Raw genomic sequence first — 10,352 nt, 5'->3', positions numbered from 1 at the left:
GTGATGGAACATACAGAGAATGTGTGAAAGTGTTTAAATGAAATCACTTTCCTTAATTATGCATGAGATTTTTGATCGCTGACAAACATTTTTTGGAATGATATCAATTTTTGTGATTATTTAAGTGTGGTCTTATACTACAAGAAGCAAGGCAATGCAAAACTGAATAAAATACGCAATCCATATTGTGCCTTACAAATGTTTACTTTATAGTTCATTGGGATATGCCCCTGTATGTGTTTGAGGAAAACTTCTGGATCAAGCCTTAAAGTATATTACGTGGAAACTGAAGAGATCTGATTCATTTGTGTTTCACAGCTTCATCTGAGTCCGGGGTCTCATCTGAAAATAATAAAAAAGAATAATAAATAACCTTTTTCCGGCTTGTTTCATTTGTTACTTAGCTATCTAAAAATAATATCTGCATCACTCTAGAGTATAACCATTTATTAATATATTACATTTAAAAATATATATATTTATGACACTTTCAAAGGCTTCTGCAATCACACGACATGGAGTGTCAGATATCCACTTCAAAACTATGCATTTCATTCAGCTTTAGAGACAAGATTGTAAGAAAGTCCATATCTTACCATCCTGGTCCTCAATACTGTTTTTAGTGACATCTAAACGAGAAATAAATGCTTGAGTTATTGGTTACACCATCACACTAAAGGGAAAATTCAGTAACCACTGGAGAATGAAAACAAAATACAAAAAAAAATAATGAAATCAACCCCCCCCCCCCCCCCCCCTTAGTTGAGCACAATGGGATTATCATTAGAAGTACTGTATGTTTATTAAAACTATTCATTTTGAGCACATCACATTGTTGATCTGCCCTGAATCAGTTCCAAGGTGCTAAAACACTTTAATATGCTGTCACAGAAATGACCTGATTAACAGAAGGGAAGAACTTACCTGCACTTGCATTCACATCACTGCCAGGCTGACTGCCATCTGAGAAACAAAGAAAACAGACTCATATGCTTTCTTTATTTGACTGATTAACTCATTAACTCATAATGAATCACTTTTTTGACTGACTGGTCAGTTGGCTAACTGATGTGCAGGTTGGTTTGTTGAAAAAATGGTTAGCTTAAGATGGTGATTGTTTATTTTCTCTTTGCACAGAAATGGATGTTCTTCTCTGTCTGATGTACATGTCATTGGTACAGATGCTGTTTGATATTTCAGCTGGACCAAACAGTGATGATTCGGGGCTATGTCTGAACATCAAATGAACACTCACCAGCATGATCCGATTCAGCACTCGTGCTGCTGGCATCTAAAATGAAAAGCACATAGTATGTTTTAGCTTGGACTTCATTATCGAGAACATCCTCCATACTATATTTTAGCAACATACAGTATTTAGACTGTATTTTTCAACTGTTACACAGAGAGTGTCAGTTCAGTTTCAGTTTCAGTTACCGACAATAAATATTATTAATTATTACTTTTCATTACTTGATTTCAAGCTTAATTAGATAAGTTATAACAATATTATTTTTTCCGTCTTTTCATTGAAATTTGGAGGTCAATAATTCAATATAATATAAACAGATAAATTCATTATGAACTGAATGAATACCCAACCTCCATTTCTTCCTTTGTAATACTATAGAAATATATTTAAAGTATATGCTATCAATATAAGTCATATATATTATTTAAAAATCACTATGAGGTAAATCTCTATTCAGATATGCTTTGCTTATTCTTTGCTTAAGTTAGTCCTCCTCTAATTTGCAGAATGGATTGCATTATATCAATGAACCGCAAGGTGGCAGGAGAGGAGAAAAACGGGCTAATATGTAATTACTGTTAAAATGGGTGGTACATGTAATATGAGATTCATTCAAAGTTGATCCTATTAGGGAAATCAAATGCTTACTGAAAATCTTTGTATAGGCCAATGTTACACTGCAGACAGTGAGAACATTACTCACTTCATCCAACCGCGAAAAGGTCTACAGACAGAGGAAGGACAGTAGTATTTAATAGTTATTTTGCTTATGGGCTGTTTTAAGACTTACGAGCCACAGCAGAGACAACTGGCCTGCAATTTCTGATTGACATGCACATTAAATGTAGAGGTGAACTAGAGCTTGCCAACCTCTGAAAACAGACTGATGTGCATTCTTTATTTGACTGATTAACTCATCTTTAAATGAATTTGTATTCACTGGCCTGTAAATGAATCACTTTTTGGACTGAGTGGGCAGTTGGCTAATTGATTTGCAAAACGTTGTACATATATTTAGTGCCCTATAAACAACATATTTAGGACACTAACTCATTTTTGTCAAAGATGTCAGTTAGAACTGTATAATTCGAAGGTCTCCATTAAACTGTTATTTCAGGTGAGCTCAACAAAAAGGTAGAGTTTCAATGAAGATTCTGTGTTCGATTGTACGTTCGATTTTAGGACAGTGTGTCCTTATTACAGACAAAAGCTTGAAATCAGCATAAACCTGATACAGCAATTTCACATTATAAATGAACATAAAAAAGAAGCACTTTATGGACTTATGGTTTATAGACTTTTCTTATTACCACACTGCTAAAAGGACCAGGCATTTTATCCCACTGGAGTCTTACATATTTTGGTAAATGTTTTCAAGCCGCAAAGGACTCAGAGGTCATTGGAAAGTTCCGGAGACAGAGACAGAGGAAGGACACCTCGTACTATTGACTGTGGATTTCTGATATTCGTTTTGGTGGCATTGCTGTTATATCACACTCACCACTGGGTTGATCCGAGGCAATGGAGTTCATGCTCTCTGAAATCAAAGATGGACACCGTAATTACATTACATTAATGGCATTTGGCAGACGCTCTTATCCAGAGCGACGTACAACAAAGTGCATACCCATAACCAGGGATCAATTAATTAAGTAATCAATTTCAAATTATCCAAGATACCTTTAGATGTAATATGTTCCACATGTGAATTATCTTATTCCAGAAAGGCTTTTACCTGTAGGCACTTCATCAGATGTGGAGTCCTGGCCTGTCAATGAGAAAATAAACTGATTAGTACTTTCAGTGAAAGCTATTGTAAAATATTTATTTATCTTATTGCAGGCTCAAAATTAAATGTCTTGAAAATGTTATTTTAAAAAGTAAAATGACATTAAATGACCAGGGCCCTGCTTCAGCAGAAAAGTGGATATGTGAGGAGCATACAGGAAACTAGGAGTAGGATAAGGATCTACAGTATTTCAGTCCTTTCAGGAGGGCAACAGATCAGTGATGGAATACAAACTAAAATTGATAACAAAAACATAATATTGTATCAATAATAATAATAATAATCATCATCATCATCATCATCATCATCATCACCATGATTGTTTGTCCTACCTGTGGACATGGCGTGGTTACTCCCATCTGAAACATGCATTGACACAGTCACATAAGCCATGCTAATAATTCAATTTCTACAGTATGTTTCTGTAATGTATTATATATACCCTGCAGCTCCTGTGTTCATGACTCTGTTAATAATGTCAACTGAGGGATGTTTCAGTGGTTTGATTTCTCATTATTAGAAGAAATCATCAGAGGCAGTCTGAATACTGTTGAATGTAATAAGATGCTGCTGCAAGTGCAGGCAAGTGCCAAATGAGCAGAATTAAACCATAGTTCTTCCATAACAGTGGTATGCAGAAGAGCATCTCTGAATACAAGACATGTCGAACCCTGAAGTGGATGGGCTAACAGCAGAAGATTCAAAAATAAGTCCAATAAATACCTTATACAGTGGTCACTGAATGCACATTGGCAGTATAATGAGTGTGATATCATTATTAATGCCTTTAAGATGTCTCTTAGATCCCTGTGGAATGACTGGCTCTACCCCCAAATGACCCGCTGTATCACATTCCAAATGACTGCCACACACTCACCTGAATCGAGGTCGCCTTTTACCAGAAGAACTGCCAGGGAGCAGAGGAGGAGAATATCCCTAAGGAAGAATGATCGGAAAATTAAAAGATGTTTAGTAAATGTGAAGGTACACGTACAAGCAAAATGCAAAGAAAATGAAATATTACAGTATCATGAGCTATATTATCGGCCATTTTGTTTGAAGCCAACATCACTGTAAGTGAGAATTAACTCGCAGCTAGCCTTCTCAGTACAGTAATGGTTAAGTAAATCAATGTAGCTTGAGAAAACGTTTTGCAATATTTTAAATATATGAATATGACTAAGTGTATATTGGTCCTTTACATAAAATATGTTGTGTTATGGTCCATTATTACACCGTGACATGTTATTTATGTGATTTGTCTATAACTTCAATTAATTGCTTTATTTTCAAACCAGAAGGTCACTTTCTCTTATCAGTACAGATTGGCAGCAGTCTAGCCATTCCTGTGTCCTTGGGCAAACCAGTCTGAGTGGGGAGATGCCTGTTGTAAAAGGATGGATTCCCAATGAAAATCCATTCCAAATGAGCAATGGCTTGCTGGTTGAATGACAGTATTTCATCATAAAATTTGTTGTGCCAGAGGACATGGAAACCAAATTTCAGGTCCCATGCTGCCCCTGTCTTCCAGCTTTGAGCACAACGGCAAACACCCACTCAAAGCATCTTTTTTACCCATGCAATTCCACCGCCTTATGCTGGAGGATTAATAAAGCACCAACAGGCATCATTTTACTGCAGCAATCTCTCTCCCAGCACTTAAATGGTTAACATGCTCTTTTATATATCAACCTGAATACAAAGACATTACATTCAATTTTCAATGGCAGGATGCTGAGCAAAAGCATTGAGCAAAAGAAAGCGCTAACCACACAGGTTGTGTAACGACACACACAGGTAATGTTTCAACACACACAAGCACAAATTTCTCCATTATTATTTTTTTGTTGTGCTTCATTATTAGAATGCTGTATCTTTGGAGTATGAAATCCAATGGTCACAACCCTTCCTCAGACAAAGTCTATGGACGTGATGTGTTTTCATCCAACTAATATGAATTATTCTATTATATTTCTTTATGGCGTAATTAAGTCAGAATGTAGGATTTGTATAATAAAATTACCTAATACTCGATGTGCTCGATGTGCTGCTAAAAATATCCACATGCCTATATATTTCTATTATTACACTGAAAAATATTTTTTTGGAATGGTACCCAGGCAACAGTGTGCAGCTCCAGGAATCGAGCACAAGACTAGTGATGCATTATTATATGTTATTTATCAGCTTAACATAAAAGCAAATATGTTAGCATATGCAAATGCACTCCAATATTCTCTTAATAATATAAATAGTAAAGCAATTAATACCTGCATTAAATGTATTCCTCTTTAAGTTGGTATTGTTGATGGTATTATTAGAGCTCTCTGGAAACTGGTTGTTAGTATTTTTTGATTCCCAGCTCACAAAATTGAAAATATTATCTAATGCTTACATGTGAAATTCTATCATATTAAACTGGTCTTCAAAGTGCAATTGTAGAACATTTACAAATAGACTAAATATAACTCACATTTCCATTCCAATATTAAAGTTCTGTTTGACTGTTTGGTTACTCACCAGAGTATATAGATACCATACAAACAGACAACATAACTGAGACCAACACTGCTTGTATCTCAAGGTAGCTACATAGAAGTACTACAGTGATAATAAGATACACTGAAAGAAGATAAAAAATTAAAAAGGAAAATCAGAAAAGAATTGTGTTATTGACAGACAGGGAGACATATAAATAAGACACCTGTGGAGCATAAAGACATAAAAGAGGATAACTCTCATTAACTGACTAAAAACTTACCTGCACAGCATCTTTGGAGTTGAGTTAATGGATCCTAAATCGTACAGTACAAAGCTGAATATTGCACTTGTTCAGGTTTTCAAAGCCTAGGGTGATGCTGGAGCTTTTATACCATTTCAAACGGATGAGGGGGCTGGCCTGTCTTTGTACCAGAGCTGTGAAAGAGGAGAAAAAATGGGCTCATCTTGGATTACATTAATTGCGTGCTTAATGTAAGGATTCTTGTGTCTCCTACGTACACTTCGTCAAATGAATCGCTCTTATCCCTAGGCGCACAGTAGCACCACAGAAAACCTTTTGTTACCATGGGTATTTCTCACGTCGTATGTTTTTTTGTTTTTTTGTCTAACCCTAAATGTTCCCAAAGGGAGAATGCGTCGTTCTTCAAAGTTCAGATTCCACGGTACAGTAGCTCAGAGCGGGTGCCAGGGAAAGAGGTCACGAGCCCACGCCGAGCTGATCGTCCGCGCTGATGACAGTGAATGCTGACCGCTGAAACTCAATCCGCGGACCAAATGGGATCTCTCCGCATCTCAGAGCAAATGAACTATTCTGGTGTTACCTGGATGGGGAATCCCAGTGACTGAATTTTAAATTATGGTGTGAAATGTTACCTCAGTTAGCAGTAAACCAACACTGACTGAACCTGAGGCTTAAGTTTGAGGCTCTCTGAGGACATCCCCCAAAAAAAAGAAGCTTTCTCTGACATGTAGAGTAGGCTACTTCAACTGCAATTACCACAGTTGGGCTTAGTTCTCATATGTATGCTGCATTGGGTTAATGTTAGGAGGTCATAAGGTTTCACACCATCACTCTTTTCCTGCACAATGTAGACTACATTTAATAAATTGGTTTGTTCAAAGGGGACAGCAATCGAAGTTCCTCAGGGCAGGTCCAGAAGCTCTGTAAATACTTTCCAGGGCAGGAAACATGATTAAAACTTGTGACTGCTATATCTGTTGATTAAGTCTATGAATGGAAGAGAAGCAGACAGCGGTCTGTCCATTCTGAGCCAATGAGTGGACCAAGGAGAGTGGGTGCTTATTCTGATTTATTTATACCACTGTCAAGATTTAAAGCCACGCCTGTGTGGTCTCACTAGTCATGATGATGTGCTATTCTTGTATCAGTGTGCTGCAGGGCTGTGGATATTGGTAATTAATTGCCCCAGTACGCTGTAAATAAGTCATCATAACCCCCCCAAGGATAAAACGTGTTTGTCAGTCTGATTATATAACTGTGGATCATTCTTATTACACACGTCTTTGCCCCAGACAATATTTGATGGCAACACTGACAATCAGATCGAATGTTGTGCAGGGCAAAGGCGTGTGTAGTAAGAATGATCCACAGTTGTGTAATCAGACTGATTACAAGCCAGAACGAGGTATTCGGTATGTGTTGAAAATGTTCAGACAAGATAAGAATCTAGTGCTAACTATAGTAATTTTCACAGACTAATGTTGCTAAGACCAATGTCCTTGTAAGTCCCTCTGAATCTTGGCTCCTGTTGCCATTTGATCTGTTGGTTTGTTTTCTATCAGGTTGAACAACTGCCAGTGGAAATGAATGGACTGTCTGAAGACAAGACAGGAAGTGTACTGAAGTCGGTTTTAAGTTTCTCTCATTTGTATGGTAGCCTACTGTTAAAAAGAGAGTCCTCTCTCCCGTACAGAGCAGAGGTTAGAATGATGATAAAGGAAGTAAGTAGCCCGCAGTAGTAGAGTTACAGCTCATACTTCTCAGCCTGGGTATTCCGGAATGATCCTGGGCCCGATCAAAGGGGCCCTCTGTCCGTCTGCTAAAAGGATTTCACTCTTAAAAGTGTGGATAATAACCTGCTGAGAATTCCACAGTCACTCCTTAAAGAAAGGCAGAGCCATTTGTTTAAGGTCTCTTTCGTAGAAAACGTTTGTTCGGAAAGACGTGATGGCGGTAAGGTCAACCTCCAATGTGCATAGCAGGCTCCCGAGTGGCTTCATTTGTAAGGACGCTGCCATGAGCACAGACTGAGCCCTATAGCGCACTGCTGGCCTGCCTCACGGCTCCTAGCAGACTGTGACTGGGAGCCAGATGCTGCAAGTCACAGTTGGCTCCATCCTGCAAGGGACCCGGTTGGCCAGGATTCCTCTTACTGTTGATTGAGCACCACCCAGCAGTAAGACAGGTGGCATCATGCTACCAGCTGTCATTAATGTGAGGTACTCTTTTCTCTTTTCCTAGTATGTAGTAAGTGAGTGGCACAGCAGAGACTTCATTAAGAAACTCAATCAATAATTACAAAATAGGCAGGCAAGGGGGGGGGGGTCACTTAATACTTATAACACATTGCTCAAACATTTCAGTGCAATACTGTTTTGCAACTAAATGGAAAAGTAGACTTCCTATTTATTCTAAAAATGTACTGTATCCAATGTGGGGGAAATGCTTCTAATGAGCACCATTCACCATGCGAAAATCTCAGGGAAGAGGTCATGATATTATAAAACCAAATAAATTCTGACCTCAAGAGACCTTGCTTATTTCACTTTCTTTGTCCTGCAGACAAGTGCATTGCTATTTGGTCATGTTTCATCAATGTGGCATCCTGGATATGAGAAAGTAAATCCCCTTTCAGGGTGGAATAACTCAATGTTAATAGCAGTGTTATTTTTCTAGACTGTCTATAACCGCACGTCAAATTGCACTCATATTCCATGCAAACCATTTAGATCCATGGCTCAAATCTAATGTGATGACACATGCATGCTATCACCAAAGACACCTGGCTTGCTTTCAACCAGCAGTAGTTTGGAGCAGTCTGTGCTTGCTTTGTGAAATTATAACTATTCCGAGAAAAGTCTGCTATTTTCCCTCAGTGTGAAAAATTATACCCTACTGCAAGCACATACCAGACGGGATTTATCAAAGTGCTGATTGAATTAGATGCCTTTTCAATATAGCACATTGCACTGTGGCCTCCAGTGAACCTAACTCAGTGTGTCCTTTATTGGGGTTAAGGTGAGGGTTAATCTACACAGGACTGCTACAAGAGTGATTAACTCTGTAGATATATTATGTCTATTTTCCTAAACAAGCTGCACTATGAACCAGCAGATACATCACTGTGAGCGGAGTTTCGGGTACTTATGCATCAGAATTCAGATAGGCTTGATGCTTAAATAAAAAAATCCAGACATAAACTAAGTCATGTGACCCATTAAAATCAGCTGCTCTGGAATGAACTTTCCGTCCCTGGAATCTAAAAAGTCTTCAAAACGGAACAGCTGGTAATGCTATTGTAATTTATAGAGAGCATCACAGATAATTCCTCTAGAAATCCAAGTAAAATGCGCAGCTTGATATACAATCATTGTTAAGCAGCATTGTGAGAGCTATGTATATACAAACAAAGAAAGATTAGATGAACATCCCAGCAAGGGAAACATTTTAGGGATGGCATGCTTTGTATTTCAATTAGAAGAAACAGAAGTTTCAGATTGCAAATAAAAATGATATTAACACAGATTGTTTTTTAATGCCAAAATTGTAAATATAAATCATAAATATACTTGTAAGTGAAAATTGTACAATTAAATTATTAAATTACTACACATAACATACTCCCATAAACCAGGGTTTCAAAAGAAACATTACCTATGCATTTTAAACACATTTTCCTGAAATTCCCCTCCCTAATTCGGAGAAAAACTGTTCATTGCACTCTGGGTACCTCAGATGCATTCCTCCACTGCATAAAAGCCAGTACCTGTCTTGTGTGCTGACCACATAACATTACAGAATAGGCACCAATCCAATCCAACAATACACATCTCATACTGACGACAATACCATAATTGTAGCATTCTTGAAAATGCATTGCTGAATCAATACAGTTGTAATGATAGCAGCCCTGGTTGGCTTTAGTAACCCATTCTACAGCACACTCAAACCTATGATGGGCTTTGGTGCCCAGGCTGCGCTTGTGGCAAGCACCTTTCCTGACTCAGATAGCTCTGAGCCTCATTGATGCTCCAACATTGAAGATGTTTTTTCCCACAGATACAGTAGCTTTGTTTAGTTGTGTGCAGCAGAGGCCAGGTGTTCAAATTTTACAAAAGTCTGATAAATTAGTGGTTATAAATGCATTGCAAATTGAGTGAGAAACGGAGAATGTGAAAGAATGTTACAGTGAACATTTTTTGTTGTCTCTACACTGCACAATTTTAGATTTTTAACCAAACAATTCACATGTTTAAAGCACAGATTCTCAGCGTTTATTTGAATTGTACTTTACACACTTTAGTTTCACTTTGTAGAAATTACAGCCGTTTTATAACACCCCTCCCATCACTCTATTTCAGGCCACCATACTGTTTGGGATGACTTCACAAGCTGCACAGGTGTTGCTGATTAGTGCCAGGTGTGTTCAATTGTATCATACAGTATAATAGCTTTTAGTATTTGATTGCCTTTGGAGTCAGTTATTTGCATCAGTCAACATAGGAAGACTAGAACTGTGCCATGAAAGTCAAGGAAGCCATTATGTGGCTGATATATTATTAAAGAAA

The 10,352-nt window shown here is 37.8% G+C and overlaps 1 protein-coding gene across 1 annotated transcript; it reads right to left on the bottom strand.

The window, feature by feature from the left end:
- Positions 1-238: 238 nt before the first annotated feature.
- si:ch211-133n4.6 (uncharacterized protein LOC797776 homolog) lies at positions 239-5,906 on the bottom strand. Its single transcript, XM_061253963.1, has 9 exons — positions 5,803-5,906; positions 3,919-3,977; positions 3,374-3,400; positions 2,988-3,020; positions 2,754-2,789; positions 1,256-1,291; positions 925-963; positions 597-629; positions 239-342 (listed from the first exon to the last, which is right to left on the bottom strand). Exons 1-9 carry the CDS (start codon positions 5,811-5,813, stop codon positions 302-304), a joined length of 315 nt encoding a protein of 104 aa, XP_061109947.1. The 5' UTR covers positions 5,814-5,906; the 3' UTR covers positions 239-301.
- Positions 5,907-10,352: the final 4,446 nt, after the last annotated feature.

The sequence above is a fragment of the Conger conger genome, chromosome 9 (assembly GCF_963514075.1).
Source record: "Conger conger chromosome 9, fConCon1.1, whole genome shotgun sequence".
NCBI lineage: Eukaryota > Metazoa > Chordata > Actinopteri > Anguilliformes > Congridae > Conger > Conger conger.
Note: the sequence above shows the minus strand (reverse complement) of the source record. Positions and strands in the feature narration are given on the sequence as shown.

Bases quoted from the DNA above. Each gene is read 5' to 3' on its own strand.
- si:ch211-133n4.6 (XM_061253963.1), bottom strand. The intron at 2,790-2,987 runs GTAAAAGCCTTT...CTTTGATTTCAG, and splicing joins ATCTGATGAAGTGCCTACAG to AGAGCATGAACTCCATTGCC. The intron at 630-924 runs GTAAGTTCTTCC...TTTCTCGTTTAG, and splicing joins TGATGTGAATGCAAGTGCAG to ATGTCACTAAAAACAGTATT.